Source organism: Panthera uncia (assembly GCF_023721935.1).
Source record: "Panthera uncia isolate 11264 chromosome A1 unlocalized genomic scaffold, Puncia_PCG_1.0 HiC_scaffold_17, whole genome shotgun sequence".
Classification (NCBI taxonomy): domain Eukaryota; kingdom Metazoa; phylum Chordata; class Mammalia; order Carnivora; family Felidae; genus Panthera; species Panthera uncia.
Genome location: NW_026057577.1, coordinates 58,699,368 through 58,717,511, shown reverse-complemented (window position 1 = coordinate 58,717,511; position 18,144 = coordinate 58,699,368). Strand labels below are relative to the sequence as shown.

The 18,144-nt window shown below is 41.1% G+C and overlaps 1 protein-coding gene across 2 annotated transcripts in view; it reads right to left on the bottom strand.

Moving 5' to 3' along the window:
* Nucleotides 1–997: 997 nt before the first annotated feature.
* The window catches only part of CMYA5 (cardiomyopathy associated 5), a 96,641-nt gene continuing 79,494 nt past the window's right edge, over nucleotides 998–18,144 (bottom strand). For both annotated transcript variants that reach the window (XM_049648570.1, XM_049648571.1), the window contains exons 10-13: nucleotides 9,959–10,092; nucleotides 8,592–8,691; nucleotides 6,317–6,490; nucleotides 998–1,669 (exon numbers count right to left, since the gene is read on the bottom strand). In XM_049648570.1, coding sequence (XP_049504527.1) covers nucleotides 1,423–1,669; nucleotides 6,317–6,490; nucleotides 8,592–8,691; nucleotides 9,959–10,092 — 655 coding nt within the window. In that variant the 3' untranslated portion in view covers nucleotides 998–1,422. The remainder of the gene's footprint in view (nucleotides 1,670–6,316; nucleotides 6,491–8,591; nucleotides 8,692–9,958; nucleotides 10,093–18,144) is intronic.

Genomic DNA, 18,144 nt, shown 5'->3' with positions numbered 1-18,144 from the left:
TTCCTGTCTTACTTTCCCCACTGCCTCCCGTGTGCTTCCCAGAATTCCTTCCTGTGTAAACAACCAGCAGTGCATCTTTATCTCCAGGTCTTTTGGAAGAACCCAAGCTGAGACAAATTCTAAAATTCATGTGGTTGCTACTACTGTTCCTGTTTTTAATTACATGACATTCTCACCAAAAAAGTAATAATGCCCATGGGTTGCTGATGAGTCAGAACCTGATGGTAACACTTTTAAGTCTTGACAAAAGTGAAGAGAACATTCTCAACAAAGCACTACATTGTTCCTTCTATTTCACTAAGTATCCACTTTGCCCGTAGCTGCTCTCATTTTAAAGCAGAGTTGTGATGGCTTTGGAGGGGCTCTACCAATGCAGTTACAGATCCAGTTTGGATTTTCTAGCTGTGAATCAAGAGAATTTAGAACAGATCTCAAAAGTAGGATACGATTTCCTAATTACAAGAAAAGAAAGAAATGAATTCATAATTTAAAAAATCTATAAATAAGATCAAAGTATTTACATTATTGAAAACAAGAGCAATCATCTCAAAATGCCTTCTAGATTTATCAACTTGGCACACATATTTTAGGAAGATTTCAAGAGATTTCAATATAGTATCTAAAAATGACCAACTATTTCATTTTGGCAAAAAGAGATTCCCAGCTTCCTGTAGTTGACTGTAACTATGGGATAAAAGTGTTCAGATTTTAAAAGACGCATGTAAAATTCTTATGTGAAAGTTAGTCGTGACACAACCCACTGAAGCGTGATGGTCATTTACTCGGCCGTCTGTCCCAGTCCAGAGATGCAGGGCTCATAAGTTATATATAATAAGTTCATATAACAGGTTTTGTTTTATAGACTCTAGCCATTTATTTAGCAAATGGAAATTTCTAATACCTAGCTCTCGTCTACATTTAAAATTTCAGGGAAAAGAGACTCATGTCCTACAGTACATATTATTACAAAAGAGTTCGTTATCAGCTGTGAACAATTAAAACTCCTTCTCTAATGATTAGAATCCAACATCCGTTAATGGAGTGAGGTGACATCTTTCTTATGGAAAAAGCCCATGTTTCTTGTCAGAGAAGGATATCCTGTCTGTCCATCACGGATAAAACAGGTGGAAGACCACTTCTCTATTCTGGTGCCCAAATCAGGTATAAATTCTTTTAATTTAGGGGAGAACGCAAACATACATAAAGCAAAGGGTAGAAGTTGTTTTTCCATCGTCTTTACTCAAACGCTACCTAGAAAGTCAACGTTTCCTTGGTGGTTTTGCTCGCGTGCTGATCACTGTGCATGTAGCTATCATTAGTGCAAATGTATGGGAGACGTTTTGAATATATAGCACCCAAGGGAAAGAACAATAGACCCCCAAAATTTGAATTATTCTTCTTGCAAACTCTGAAAGCCAACAATCACTTGTGCCTCGCAGAATCTGGGGGCTCAATCCCCAGGTGCAAAGTACATTTTCCAGGTTTCTCCAGGGCAAAGGCAGGGTGAACACCCTCATTAAACCTGTGCCTGATGATGAAGAGCAACTGTCCACTTTCAGCATTAATGAAGAGAAGCCTCTGGTTATTGTAGTCCAACAGAATGCCCACCCTGGCGGGATGCTCAGTCACATGCACATCGCTCACAATGCCACTGTAGAAGAATGTATATCTGAAATGAAACAGAATGGGGAATTAAAAACTGGAAATCTTGAAAGACCATGGTGAAGAAGATCACTTGGTGATAACTAATTTTTCAGTTATTAATTTCACTACACAATAATGAGTTGCAATAATGTTATCCCAATTCCTTTAACCAGATCCCTCCTAGATGCTAAAATGCATAGCTCATCTCAATAGACAAACACTTTTAATAATTTTGCTCCTTCTACATTAGGAGGCGGTCCCAGAATAACCAGCATATGCCTCCCTTGTGATTTTTCTCAACATTCTAATTCTTTCCCAGCTGCCCACATGTTTTAACTACCGCATTCATGGTGTGTCATTCTTTTGAATAAAACTCCTTTGAGGCTGCCATGTATTTTTAAAAGTACTGCAGGCTTGCCTTCCATAAAATGTATTACTTTTACAGCTTAAAAAATTTTTAAGTAACTTACATAAGGGCCTTTATGAAGTTTAAGAAAAATTTCATTATTTTTGCCCAACTTCATCCTTTGTATATGCCCCCCCCTGCCCCAGACCAACTTTCCTTTTTGTCTTCTGAATGTTCCTTGCAGGCTTGCAGCTCAGGTGTGTTGCCTCTAATTTCTCTCTTCAATTCAAGTAAATTCAACTCAACAAGTATTCACTGGGCATGTCTGTGAGTCCAGCACTTTACTAGGCCCTCTGGGGGCTACGAAGGACCACAGAGTACTGTTCTTGCCCTTGGGGAACCCAGACCCTCCTGACCAGGGAGGAAAACTCTGTTGATCACTTAAAAGTGGGCTATGGGTGAGGCTCCGTCTCAGGGCAGAGATTGGTAAAGTGTTTATAAACACATTTAATGGACCTGTTTGGTTGTGAAAGGACAGGTCCAAGAGCAGGCTAGGAAGGGGAAATCGCTCAACAGAAGAGGCTAAATTGCTCTGGGCAAAAAGTAACCCAAGTTTGGTGTTTTCTCCTGGGAGTCTTAGAAGCAGAGGCTGGGGCCCTGAAAGTGGGAGAAGGGAAAAAATGAGACAGAAGCGATGAGGGAAAGATCAGTGGGGATGGTCTGAGGAGTGGAAACACAGTGGCACTGGTGTGTCAGAGAAAGCAAGGACCCTTAAGGCCTATGACGTCAGTGTTAAGGGCCCAGAAGCTTGAGTACAGGTGTGTTTTGGGAATGGGAAGCTAGCAACTTCCCTGCGGAATAAACACCATGTGAGACGGCAGAGGTTCACGGGGATGTGAAAGTAAGCAAGGCGTACACAGTGATAAAGGACCTTTTCAATGTCTTGCCAATGAGAGATCTCACAGAACAATAAGAAGCTCAGGAAGCCCTGGAAGCCACAGAGAAAACCAAGGTTGCAAGTGGCAGTGACTGGGAACAGCAGTGTAGGCTGGGACTCTTACAGAAGGCTTTGGGAGCAGATGAGCTCATATTCAGCAAAAAGGAACAGTTGGAACTGGACATAGGTGGGAAAGAGGAAGGGGATCCAACCAGCGGGGACAGCAGAAGCAATGACGAGGTGGCAGAATAAGCCCATTCGTCATAGAGAACAGCACCATCTGTCCGACAGGTTCGGAGAGGACATGTGAGTGACTGTGAGGATATAACATGAATAAGTAAAGTCAGGGGCCAGGAACTAGACCTGCCCTGTCCATCACAATTGCCACTAGCCACATGTGGCCACTTAAATTAAAATTAAAATGATATAAAATTCAATGTCCAATTCTGCAGTCCTCGTAGCCATATTTCAAGTGTTCAAAAGCCATCTGTGACACCATTTTTCTATCTTCATAGAATTTTTGATTGCACACCACTGGTCTAGAGAGTTCTGAATGCCCTACTGAGCTATTTTCCCCAAGTCATGCTTAGAAGGCCCCTGGTGCTCACAGGCCCAGCCCCATCAGTCCCTGAGCTAGTCCCCACCATAGAGGCCAAGGAGGGAGAGACATTCCTCAAAGCCTTGGCTCCACCAGTTCTGCAGGGCCTGGAATCTGCCCTGCCCTGCCCTGCTTCCACCTCCATTTCCTATCCAGCATATCGGTTCTTTCTCTAGCCTCCACTCTGGCCTGAAACCAAGCCTGTCTAACTGGAGCTCTCTTCCCTGCCCAGCTTTTGCCTGCCCCTTCTTGGGACTGCTGGTGTCTTTCGAACAAAGATCGAAACTTGATTCTAGATACCCGTGTAACTCTGGAACTGCTCTACTGGGGCCCCCACGTCCCGGTGGGCCCACCTCTGTGAATCTCACTACTGGCCAAGACTGAGTCCAGCCCCTTTTGGTCGTGATGGTTTACTCCCCTTGGGTCTCCTCATCCTTCCCCTTTCCTGGTCATATTATTCCTGGATTCCTGTCTTGACTGTGGTCCCATCTACAAACTGTAGATGTTTGTAGATTTTTGAGCAAAAACACAAGGGACATGATGGAAATGATATTCTAGAAATATTTGCCAGTTGCAACACACAGGATAGTGTGGCATGGGTGCAGACCTCGCCCTGGAAGGTACAGGCATGGTAGCTGTGGTGGAGGAGGTGAAAAGGCTGTGAACTAGGGGAGAAAGTTTAGGAGTGGGCAGGAAGAAGTCCAGTTGATTCTGTGTCCTCAGACCCTCTCCATTTCTCCTTTCCACCTATAATATCTTAAACCTTAGATTCTACCCAAGTAGTATCAAGAATAATACAGTTGGGTTTAAAATCATGAAGCCAGAAAAGTGAAACAGAGAAGGGTCTGCCACAGTGGTTATCACAGTGCCTTAAGGTGGGGTGCTCTATTTGAAACATGAAATGAAGGCACTCAAGGCTTGACCTCTCTGTGCTGTGACCACACAGACAGGCACACTCTTCCTCCCGGAACCCACAGAGCCTACCCTGGGCCTGAAAGAGCCGAAGACCAAACTTGTTGAACCTGTTGACAAGATACAATTATGTTTTCTAGAGTCTAGAAATTTGTTACTGGAGGCTAATCTATGGTTTTGGGGTTTCAAAGATTCAAGTGTTGGGGCGCCTGGGTGGCTCAGTTAGTGAAGCATCTGACTCTTGATTTCAGCTCAGGTCATGATTTCACAATTAGTTAAGTTCAAGCCCTGCATCAGGGTCCCATGCTGACCCTGCAGAGCCTGCTTGAGATCTCTCTCTCTCTGTGCCCCTCCCTAGCTCATGTTCTCTCTCTCTCTCTTTCAAAATAAATAAACTTTTTTTAAAATGTTAAAAAATAAATAAATAAAAAGATTCAAGTGCCTAAGGAAATTTTTATGAAATCAATATCTGGTTCATGAAATCAATATCTGGTTCCAGCTCTAAATCTACTCATTATAATTTCTGGGTTTGAGAGATTTTAAACTCCAGGCAGGGGCTAGGCCCTTAAGCATTGCACAGCAATGAACATCAATTATCATAATTGCTCTGACTTGATGAAATGTGACTTTAAATAGCTCTTGGAGATAGTGTCCTTATGAACCATGTCAGAAAATCAAACTCTGTCAAATAGGATACAGGGAGGAATGTGCAGCCAGAGATATGCAAAATCCCAATCTGTGGGCCTTTTTCTGGGAACTTGTGAGCACTGAAGGCTTCCTTTTTAAAGCATTACATTTGAATAATGCCTCACATTTTCCTGATACTTTACAATTTCAAGACTCTCCCCTGTACCTGACTTCATGTGATCCTCACAACCCAAAAATGTAGCAGACCAGGCATCCCTGTCCCCTGACAAGATAGATGAGGTCTATTAGGTATGCTCAAAGGGTTCACTGACTCCTGGTGAGTAGCCAACAGGAGGCTAATCAAGGATGGGGCCAGGACTAAAGTCAGGTTTCTAATAAAGACCACCCTGTGAGCATATTCAGATCATTCCATGCTTGCCTCATCTCTCTGAGACTAACACAGGTTATGGTGCTTACATAGTAACCAACCAAACAAAACTACAACTAATACAGTTAGCAAACTTTTTCTGTAAAGGGCCACATAGTAAATATTTTAGGCTTTGGGGGTCACTGGTTGCTGTTATGACTAGTCAGCTCTGCCATTGACATGCAAAAGTAGCCACAGACAATATGTAAACGAATGAGCATGACTGTATTCCAATAATACTATCAGTAAAATTTTACAAAAACAGGCAGTGGTCCTATTTGACCTATAGGCTATAGTTTACCAATTCCTGATATGGACCAATGAGAGGGGTATCGGGGACTCACTTCTTTTCTCACTCCTGTTGATTCCTCTGGGGAGGAAGCTTTTTAGTACTACCCTTGTCACCTCCTCCACCCTCAGGTGAGTTTAGAAGGAGAAATTGGCCATGCGTGGCATAGAGGTCTCTCCTCACTATCTTTGGAGAATGAGCTTACTGATGAAACATACTTCCTTTTTTGTTTCTCCAGGGGCGAACTCTGCCATGCAGGGTGGGGAAGGTGGCATGGCTGGGTGAAATCTATTAATAGGGTTCAATGTAAGAAATCTCCTTTCCCTCAGGTATGAATCACATTCACTAAAGTTGGCTTCCTCAGTAATCAGACTAACAGTTTAGTCTTCATATGTTTGACTCTTTTGTTTTCTTTCTTTGTCGGCTCAGACTTGAACAGGGAAGTAGGATACTATTTGTTAGGTGCCTCAGAGACCTCTGCCTACACATTAACTCATGACACTTTGACCAAGAAGGGAAGCAAGGCTCCAGCTTACCTCTGTGGCTCAGAGCAGTGCATGTACCACGAAGACTCCCCTTGTCCCAGGGTACCAGCCTGCACAGCTGAACGGGAGCAGATGCCAAGTCGGTAAGCTGGGCAGTCTGTGACTGTGGTTTCCCAGTAATGCTGGCCACAGGCAGGCAGCTCCTCACCCAGCACTGAGGGGATTCTGCAGACAAAGTGGATCACTTAAGCCTAGCACAGGTATCACCAGCTTTGATCTCCTAAACATCCACATTCACACAGTTGCACACAGTTTAGGCAGGATTCTATCCTTGGAAACTGCTGGAATTTGACTAGAGACATTTGTTGTCCATTGTGCCCCCAACTTTGAGCTCATCGCCACAGAACTGCACAAATTTTCAACATGCATTCAACACATTTCTGCTGCCACATACACCATGCATGTATAGTATACTGCATCTCTTGAAGGAGCTAAGAGCCAGGAAATAATTAGAATAATGGCAGGGAAAAAAAAAAAAAGACATGGCACCATCTCTGTTTTCAGGGAGAGTGAGGAAATACAAGGGAGGAAGGTGGGGAGGTCCAAGAGAACATAACTTGCAAAGTTTTTTTCCAAAACATCAAGAGAAGACGAAGAAAAGGAGGAGAAGGTAGGGGAGGAGTCTCCAAAATCTTCTTTAACAATGAGTTCCAGTGTTTGCTGACCTTACTGGGCACAGAGACCAAATGAGGTGCAGCTCTTAAATGGCAAGACAGCCGGTGAGGGCCAGAGCAGAGTGTAGAACTGATCAGGAGTGATGAGTGTGCTTTGTAGAAGCTGTGGTCAACAGTCTTTGGGACTCTGGCCTCTTTGGATTGTAGTAGGGGCACCTGAGAGGTTGTTGAAAGGTCTCCTTTTGTCTCACCTTAGCTATTTTTGTAACAGGCACCGTGAAATGAACCCAAGCACTTTCAACTGCTGATGGGTGACCTTGTTTGCATGAAGTACTCAATCCTCCTTTGAAATGGCTGAGACAGCAAGGAAGCATTTTTAATTTAAGCAGTGTTAATATTCATTCAGCACCCTCTCCTTTTTAACAGATGAGAAAATGATTAATGCAAAGGAATGTATTTCACTTTCTCGTGTCTTTACCCAACAACCTCCTTTCAAAGAGGTGGATACTGACAGGCCCTTGCTCTCTGAGCAAAACCTGGCTGCCTGATATTTATGAGCTAATTTTCAGGTTAATAATAAATAAAGGTCTATGAAATACATTACAGTTACCATCAATTACCATTTATGAACTCTAACCAACTTCCAGTCTATTTCTTTTCTTTTTGATTTTTTGAAAAATCAGAAAAAGAAAAGCCCAATCTATTTCTTAAATCTTTTTTTTCCTCTGAATTCACTTATTTGTGTATTTTTTAGCACCTACAACATTCCAGGCCCCATGCTAGATTCTGGGAATTCAAAGATGCAGAATACAGGGCTGCTCCTTGAGGATTATTCAAGACAGAGTGGATAACAAACAATCCACCTGCGCTCAGACCTTTTCACAGGTAAGATCAAAGGGTGCTGGGGCCCAGAGAAGACTTCCAGGAGCAGCTAGCACTTGAGCTGGGCCATGCGCCGTAGTGAATATGGTGAACAGCAACCAGAAGGGAACACCACACAGGACATTGCTGGCAGCCACCGTGAGGGACTGAGAGCTTGCCGGCAGCCATGTGGGAGGCACATCCACGCCAACAGCCGCCTGGGTCTCACATGTTTTACACTTTTCAAAAGCCTTCACATACTTTCTCCCATTTGACCATTTGCCCCTCACAACGACCGTGAGAGATCGCAAGCAAATTGCAGATCAGTCTCCCCATGGGGCCCTTGGCTTTTGGCTCTTTAGTACTCCTTTTTCTGGGAGCTCCTGGGTGGGGAGGGACAAGAAAGTCTGAAACTCTGAAAGTCCTCCCTGTGGCCAGAAGCAGAAACTCAACAAAATGTCATTCTCCTCTCTTCAAAACCTGGTCTGCTATTGAAAATAACAGAAGAATTTAGCCTAGACTCTTTTTTTCATTAAATCAGTGATGGTACCTGAAAACAGCCTATGTTTTAAGCAAAACCATCTGTGCTTGTGTTTGCAATACAAATACTGACACTTACTCCAATTTAGGAACTACTGGCACTTTCTCCCTAGTGATGAGCCGTACCCGAACCGTATGGCTGTGCTCGTGATGATATTCGATACTATACTCCCAGGTATGTCCATTAAACCAAGAACATGCGCAGGCAAGGCCACACCAGGGCGACACCCCTCTCAGAACACTCAACTTACTCTGTCAGCCGTCTCCTCTCAGCGAAGCTGATCACTGTCCCATTTGAGGAAATCTGCAGGGCAGGATGAGCCGTTTCTCGCAACAGAAGAAATCGGGTTCCTATTGCAGTTATGAACATAAGATTATAAGATGACCACAATAGTAAGTGCTGTCCCTGGGCCAAGCCCCACATTTCAGACTGCAGTCTCCCTCTCCCCTGACATCAAAATCCCTGCTCAGTGTCTTGAGATCCACAAGCTGGAAATCTCATCCATGACAAACAAGGCCTGGGTGAGTGCTAATGACCACGTGCCTGCACCTGGTGCTGCGGTGCGCCTCGCATAGTCGAGCTCCCTCTGCTATGCAAATGTGCTCCTCTGGCCAGCAACATCACCTGGAAACTGGCTAGAAATGCAGAAGCTCAGGCCCGTCCTGACCTCCTGAACCAAAATCTGCATTTTCTCAGGCTCCTCGGGAGATTCACGCGCACATGAAAGTCTGAAGATGCACTCGTGTCAGCCGAGGGAGTGGTTCTAACAGTGGAAGATCCAGGCACCATATTAGGACTGGAAGGGAAATATTTCTGGGAAGGCAGCCCTCATGTCCTCTCCTGTAAACATCAGGCTGGCCCTGACCACATCACAAACAAGGCATGTGCACAAGTTTTTGCTGGTTAAGCAAATCACTTGATATACCGCCCTCAATCTTCTGCCATCTTTGGGTCTAGGGTAAGATAAGAAAATGATCACCTTTGCATCTCTCACTTTTCACAATAATTGAGAACAACCAAGTATTTTTTTATTGGCATCATTTGGCTATTTTCTCCAAAATATCATTGAACAGCTTTATCACTTCCTTGAGTTATTCACTCATTTATTCAACAAACATTAATTGGCACAAACTATGTGCTAGGCACCAGAAATAAACAGAAGAATGAGACTGGAAGCTTGCTCATAGAGTTTACAGTGTAATAAAATAAGAATATCCCCATCCCACTGTCCCTAACACACACTTAAAACATGCCCACTAATTATAGCACATTGAGAGCCAAACAAGAATCATCTGGGGGGATTAAAAACACATGTCAGAGCCCATATGCATCTCCAGATCAATCAGATCAGAGTCTCCATGAGTGGGGCCCAACATCGGTCTTTTTTAAGTACCCTGACTGATGGCTAATGGGTAGCCAAGTTGAGAACTTCTTAAACCAGAAATCTAAAAGAAATATCTTGGTCTTTAACCAATGTTGGGTCCTCATGCCAAGAACCTAGTCCAAGAGGTTGGAGCTTTAAGAAGTAGTCTTCTACAGTGTCTTCTCTAGGTGTTAGAAGGAAAGAAATGGAAATGCTTGGAAATAGTTCTCTGTGTGTGTATGAAAAAGAAGTACCTCTGGTGGAAACGAGGGCAGCTTCACTCTGCTCGCTTGCCCCAAATGCATTGATGGCTCTCACGTAGAAAAAGTAATTGTCATTGGGTTGGAGGTTAACTTTCAGCTGGAGTCCTTTAATTCCAGAGAAGGATCTAAACACAAAAGAAAAACTAATTTAAATACCGGGTCACACGCTAAACAACTCATCATATGTCAATCCTGGAGTGACTGAACATTTTTTATTCACAACAAATAACTTATTTTTCCCTTTTGGTGACCACCGAGTTAGCAAGCCCAATTCTACAAAATGTTTATGGTCCACTAAGATTACTTAATCAAATCACTTCTACCTTTGTCAACTTTGTCCAATATATGCCTTCCAGAATGCTCCTGAACTGAACCAAACTTTTTTTTTAAATTCAGAAAACAGACTAATTTTGTGGTTAATGAGTCTGCAAGAATATATTATTTTACCAATTTCTGCCTAAGAGGGCATTTCTGGATTAAGATGATGTTTAGCCAATCTATAATACCACAGATCCTAATATCTAATTAGCAGATCCAGCATAGTGGAAACTTAAGGTGAGTGATGATTTTGTACATGGCCATCATACAAAAGCCAGTCAAGTTATAGAAACAGAAGAGCCCTAAAGAATGCAATACCTTTTAAAAAATATTTTTTTAAGTTTATTTATTTTGAGAGAGAGAGAGAGAGTAAGCAGGGAAGGGGCAGAGAGAGAGAGAGAGAGAGAGAGAGAGAGAATCCAAAGCAGGCTCCTCACTGTCAGCTTAGAGCCAGATGCGGGGCTTGTCCCACAACCCTGGGATCATGACTTGAGCTGGTATCAAGAGTCAGACACTTAACCGACTGAGTAGCCTAGGCGCCCCTAGAAGACAATATCTTGTAAAGCAAGTTTAGTCCAAGCAAGAAAAGCAAGTTCTAATTGCCAAATAAAATCCCCAAAGTTTCTGTTTCTAAATCTCCCATGTAGATTAAGATAAAAGGCTGGTAGTGGTATCTAAGTGGCAGCGGGCTTACAACAGCCCAACCATTTAAACACATACAGACTTGCTGGATTTGAACAGAGAGCTCTCAGAACTTGCTGGGGAACTGAAGTAGTTTGTGCCTCTTTTCTATTCTCTTGATCTGCCTGATAGCATGACCCAGAGCATGTATACGAGTAAATTACACAAGTGCTCTTTTTTTCGGCCTCTATTTGGAGAGGCTTTGGAGAGAGTTACAAGTTAGGCTCCTTACTAAGGAATTCCTAATCTGAGTGCTAATGCCAGGCTCTGTTCCCTGGAGATCTTGCCTTTGGATAATGGTCAGCGAAAACAATAGTACAATACCCTTCCTGCTCATTCTCAGAAGAAGGTTTTTTTGGTTGTTGTTTTTTTTAATCCGTTTGCTTGTTTGTTTTTGTTTTTCTTTGTGTTTGTTATTAACAAATGTACTACAAAAGTGTTTGAATCAAAGATTTTTTTCAGGTCACTTCTACTTCTGTAGATTTATTTCACTTCTCAGTACCTGCCTTAGAGAACACCATGGAGAATCAGAAGAAGGAAAAAGCATCATTGATTCAAAAAACAAACTAATCAAAAAGTTTTTAAAAGCAGGAAATATGTACAAAGTAACAATGCCCTCCCCCGCCACGTCTAAACGTGAACCCCCCCCCCCCCCCGGTCTTCCTCAGAAAGAAGGGGACAGAGGAGGGGAGCAGACTGGGTCTATTTGTGTATATGCTATTTAGTGCCCTGTCTGGAAGAGACCGCTGGAGACTGCTCAGATGTTATTGGTCTTATTTCAGAACCTACCACCTGACCCAGCCCTCCACAAGCACTATCTTTAGATGCACAGAGGATCAATGAGCCACATGTTCACAGACAACTAATTATGCTTCAGTTAGTTAATGAAAACCCACGTCCTATGATTAAGAATGTAATTCCTGACTAATATCTAGCATATTATTCTGGGGTGGATGTATTGCTTATCTTATTTGATTTGATGACTAAAGAGATGTTTTAAATGTATGCTAATTATAATAAGCTGTAAAATTATTGTCTCAGTAAGCATACTTGGGCCTGTACTGAATTAACTTCATTCACTCATGAAATAAATGTCTGTCAATCACTTGTGTGCCCAGACCCTGTTACCCTGAAGCCTGAGGGGCATTTAGCAAGACTAGGTGAGGAAATTTTAGTTTCAGAGAAGGGATAAAACATGCTGGCTTCATTTCATAACAATGAGATTGTTAAATACCAAAAATACTGATTTGGGGGAAGTGTTTGCCTTGAAGTTTTAGGAAGTTTGTCAAGGAAAGAATTCCATATATATAATCAACTGCATCCTATGTCTCACCACTCATTTAAAGAATAAAGGTCTACATGGTATTGAAGTCAGAATATGGGATCAGATCCTGCTTTCAGTATGTGAACAGGTCACGCAGAATTGATAGATATGCACGGTGCCCTCATTGCATCTGTGAAATAAAAGCACTAGGCATGAGCACGAAAATGATGTGAAATGTCATAGCGTTTTATTGGTGACAAGTTGTCATCTTATGCTCCAACACCAAGAACAAAGCAAAAAATCTCACATACAAATGGTTTATCTCCATGTCTTTTTTACTTGTCTGACCTCATCACTTGAATGCCATAAAATTCCTCATATTAGCTTTCCTTGCTTTGTAGCCAAATAAAAACATTTTTTTAATGTTTATTTTTTTGAGAGAGAGAGAGAGAGAGAGAGAGAGAGAGAGAGAGAAACACAGAGTGTGAGCAGGGGAGCGGCAGAGAGAGGGAGACACAGAATCTGAAACAGGCTCCCGGCTCCAAGCTGTCAGCACAGAGCCTGACACGGGGCTCAAACTCACGAACCACATGATCATGACCCAAGCAGAAGTAGGGCGCTTAACCGACTGAACCACCCAGGCCCCACCCAATAAAGACTTAAAAATTTGGAATTTGAAATCTGAAGAGTGGCACTCTTACACAGATGATAATTTTTTTAATTGCAGAAACAAAAACATCATCACTGCAACCGAACCCACATGATTTATTCAAAGTGTAGTTTGCAGTAGGACCCAGATTCACAGAATATCCAAACTGAGGTAAGTGATTACACAACACATGGAACCACAGCAAGTTGTTGGTGCTTAGGTAAGAGGGATGTTAGCCTCATCAGTACTATGACTGATCTATGTGAGAAGTCTAAAGCCAAGAGTAAAATTCAAAAGACAGTAAGAAATGTGAGTCAGATGGCCTCACTCTGGGTCATAAGTGTGGAATTCTCCCTACAAGAGCCATACTGCAGTGTAGGGGACAGCTCTCTATGTGCAGTTTTCAGGAATGTGAGGGCAAGGAAGCATCTAGAAACCCTGATGCATCAGCAATTAGCAGATTGCTGGTGGAGCATAAGCATGCCGAGGAGTACAATCCCACCTTTCTGTGCTCAGCAGGTCTTTGAAAGACTTTCAGCTGCTCATCTCTCCACTGGTAGAACAAATGACATTTGTTAAACTCCAGTGCTGTAAAGCAGAGAGAAACTTTCAAGGAGACCCACAGAAGTCCGAAAGGCTGTGGTAAATGAGACTGTTCCCCTCTTCTGTTGTTTCAGAAGGCAAATGAGGGGAAGCCACTGGGAGACAATGTCTGCCCAATATAAGGAAGGCCTTTGTAGCTTGAGACCTTTCACAAGGCAGTCTAAAGTTTGACACAACCTACCATACAGACAATGGGGCAAGAATCATTTTACGTGGGAATTGAAAAGGGTCTTCATGAAGTAAAAAACCATTAGGGACCTACTGCTCAATGAGAAAATACTAAAAGCATTCCTATAAGTTGGAGACATGGACATGAGGTTAAAAAAAGAAGTCATGCAGGGGCAACCTAACCTACCAAGAGTTCTAAATTACAAAGCTAAGGTAATGAAAACTGCATGGCACTGGGACATAAATAGATGGATCAATAGAACACGTGACAGATTATAAAGGTCAGGAATGGAGCCAAACACAGGCTCTTAAGTAGATAATAATGGAAGTATTTCAAATCAGAAGGTCAAATGATGGGTTTTCTTCCTCAGACAGCTGGATAGTCATACTGAAAAAATAAAGTTGGATTACTAATTTCACACTTGCTACTGAAATAAATTTCAGATGATAAAAGATCTAGTTTTTAAAAATGAAATCACTGGATACTAAAAAAAACATAAGAGAGAGGATTTTTAAATAGGAGACAAAAACTAAAAGCTATTTTAAAAAGAGATTGATAAATTCAACTAAAATAATATCAAAAGGTATACATGGCATATGCAACATGATTCATCACCACAGAGACATCAGTCAAAACCACAATACATGGCACCTCACACCTGTTAGAATAGCTATTATCAAAAAGATAAGAAGTAACAACCATTGGCAAGAATGTGGAGAAAAGGGAACCCTTGTGTACTGTTGGTGGGAATGCAAAATGGTGCAGCCACTGTGGAAGACAGTACGGAGAGTCCTCAAAAAATTAAAAACAGAGCAACCATATCATCTAGCAATTTCACTGCTGGGTATTTATCCAAAGAATATGAAAACACTAACTTAAAAAGACACCTGCATCCCCATGTTCACTGCAACATTATTTACAATAGCCAAAAAATGGAAACAACCTAAGGGTCCATCAATGGATTAAAGAAGATGTGAGATATTTCTATATCTAGGCCTAGAGACCTATCTCACAATGGAATAATACTCAGCTATAAAAAAGAACAAAATCTTGCCATTTGTAACAACATGGATGGACCTAGAAGGTATAATGCTAAGTGAAACAATGCAAAGTCAGACAAAGACAAATACCATATGATTTCACTTATATGTGGAATCCAAAGAAAAATGAGCAAACAAAACAGAAACAGACTCATAAATACAGAGAACCATCTGGTGGTTGCCAGAGGAGAGAGGGGTGGGGGGATGGGTGATATAGGAGAAGGGGATTAAAAGATACAAACTTCTACTTATAAAATAAGATATGAGGATACAAGGTACAGTATTGGGAATACTGTATGTTAGTACAGTTAATAGTATGTTAATAGTATGTAATAACTTTGTATGCTAAAAGATGATAGCTACATTTATTGTGATCACTTCATAAGGTAGATACATATTAAATCACTATGTCATATGCCTGAACCTAATATAATATTGAATATCAACTACAAATCAATTTAAGAATTATGCATGGCAAAAAACCTTCAAAAGAAATTAGCAACCCATGTTGTAGGTGAGTACTAATGTTCTTTAAAAACCAAAGAACTTCTACAAATCAATAAGGAAAAAACTACAGTCCAACAGGAAAAAAAAAAAAAATAGGCAAAGGAAATGAATAGTTCACAGGAAAGAAAGTACATGGCTCCAAAACATATGAAATGATGTTCAACCTATTAATAGTAATGCACACTGAAACTTTAATAAGATTCTATCTTCTACCTATCAAGTTGTCAAAGATCAAAAGTTTTATCATACCCTATGCAGGCTAGGATATGAAGAACAAAGCACTCTTTTTGTATGCTTCTAGCCTGTGTATCACAGCCACAACCTCTACGTAAACAGTTTGGTAATATCTATCAAAATCCAAAATGTAAAACCTCTATCCAGTCATTCTATTTCTAAAGAGTTTTTTCAATGTTTATTTATTTTGAGAGAAAGAGAGAGCGAGAGTGTGTGTACCCATGCAGGGGAGGGGCAGAGAGAGAAGGAGAGAGAGAATTCCAAGCAGGCTCCATGCTGTCAGCACAGAGACACATGTGGGGCTCAATCTCACAAACCATGAGATTATGACTTGAGTGAAATCAAGAGTTGGATGCTTAACCAACTGAGCCACCCAGGTAACCCAGTCATTGTATTTCTAGGAATTACAGATATTCTGGTACACGTGTGAAATGATATATGATAAGGTTTTTTCTGCAGCATTGTTTGTGATAGCAAGAAAATGGAAACAACTTAAGTACCTTTCAATTGGTTAAATAAATTAAATTATATTCTTAAACCAGAATATAATGGAATTGTTCTTAAAATTGAGACAGTTCCATATCTATTGGTACAGGATACTCACCAAGAAATATTTTTAAATAAGAAAAGCAAGGGTGGTAGAAATATCTATAGTATGCTACCACTGGTTGCAAAAATATAGAGATGTTTGTATACACACATCTGAAAGGATAAATATGAAACAGGTAAGAGTAGTTTCCTCCAGGGAGAAGAATTGAGTAGGTGACAGATAAATAGAAAGGAGACTTAATTTTCACTGTATCCCTTTGTATCTTTTGAATTTTGTACCATTTGGATATTATCCAAAATTAATTAAATACTTTACTTTTAGAGCTATATTACAAGCTCAGGAGTTGGTTGAATGTGTTTGCAGAACACGTGTTAATTTGAATTTTGTATAGTAGCTTCTCTAGGAATTTGATAATTCAACAATTTGTGTGGGATGGAAGAAAGGAGTGTATGTGTGCTTTAGGGAACCTGAGGGGCTGGTAATACTGAGGAGTGACTGCCTCTGCATTGCCGTGTCTAACACCTAGACTTAGCATGTTTTCTCCCCAGCAGAGGGGGGCGGCATGTGTACAAACAATATGGAGGAATCCAGTGCCATTACTCCTGGAAGCAGCCTACGGATGGTGCTGTCACTGCAGTGCACAACAGATGGCTAAGTACAAACTGTTTGTTAAAAACACAGTGGGTTCTTGCTAGCATTCCTGTTGGCCGCACCAACATTCAGCCAGTCAGTCAACACCATTTCATGTGAACTGTGAACAGAGCACACGGCTGGGCCCTAGGGGACCAGCTAGTAGTGTTTCCCAGACCTGCCCGGACACATTAGACCTTCTGAATTGGAATTTCTTAAGGAGGCCTGTGAATCTAAGCTTTTACAAGCAACCCAGTTGATTTTTATGATCAGTTAGGTTTGGAAAACATACTCATAAGATAGAGTGGGATGAGACGGGATGGGAGGGATAAATAGGAAAAAGAAGAAAAATCCATGAGAACATAAGCAACATTAAATGCAAGAACTAACTTTTGCTGTTGGAAGCCATTTTAAAAACCTAAACTGTATAAACATGGAACTTTCTGTTTTAAGATGAAAAACTTTAGTTAAATCAGGATTAAGAAGAAAATTCTTTATATATGGATTTTTTTTTAACTTGGTAAAATAAAAATTTTTGAGCAGGACCATTTTTCTTTTGATAAATGAGGACATTATGAGATTCAGTGTTAACTAAACATCACTATTCATAATAGCGTAGGAACACGAGGGCTGAACACTGCCAACCTTGGGACTCAGGCTCTCCTGTAATTAGATTTCTCACAAAAATCTAAGTGAGCCAAAGGATTCCAGCAGAAGGATCCTGGATTTTTGTTTTCTCTGTAGTTCCCCTCCAAAGCCTGAATGATAGCATTTCTATTTCAGGCAGAGAAGCCCAGGAGTCTAGTAACATCCATTCCTCTGGATTCTCTAAATTTTCCTTAACCACTTTAAGCCCACATATGTAGACAATTACTTGAGGTCCCTATAGCACCACCCACCTGGAATGGTGATTTAACATTACATTTTCAGACCTTGTTTAAAAAATGATTACATCGGCAATGTTTTTGCAATTTTTGTAAAACTGCTCTTAAAGACAATCACTATTATCTTGTTCAATAGCCCTTATATAAAGATCTACATGAAAAATTCATCTTAGAGCTGAATGTCAAGAAATATAATTGTCTCTTAGTGAAATGTTATGCTTCCTTTTTATAAAAAGATGAGTTATGTAATCTCTTTCTCCCTCTTGCTGTCTCCCCCTCTCTTGTTTTCACCTTAGCTACCAGGAAGTTCAGATTGAAATTTTATGTTCCATTGAGCTACTGTTCTTAACCTATACTTTCTGATACAATCTCCTCACCCCTGCATGATCTGGCTCTTGTTCTTACATGATTGTTTCTAGTCGTTCTATTATGTCTAGGTCTTTTATAGTGAACAACTTGAATCCTTTTGGAAATTGACAGAACATAAGGTAGAAGTGAAGGAACAGTCTGGGTTTTCACTGATTGAGGTTTTACTATACAACCAGGAGGTGTATAGGATTGTAAATGATCAAAGTTAATTAGATTCATTTGGGAAGAAAGATTTCTTTTAGGAAAAGCTAAATGCCAAGAATCCTGGGTAAGGGAGTG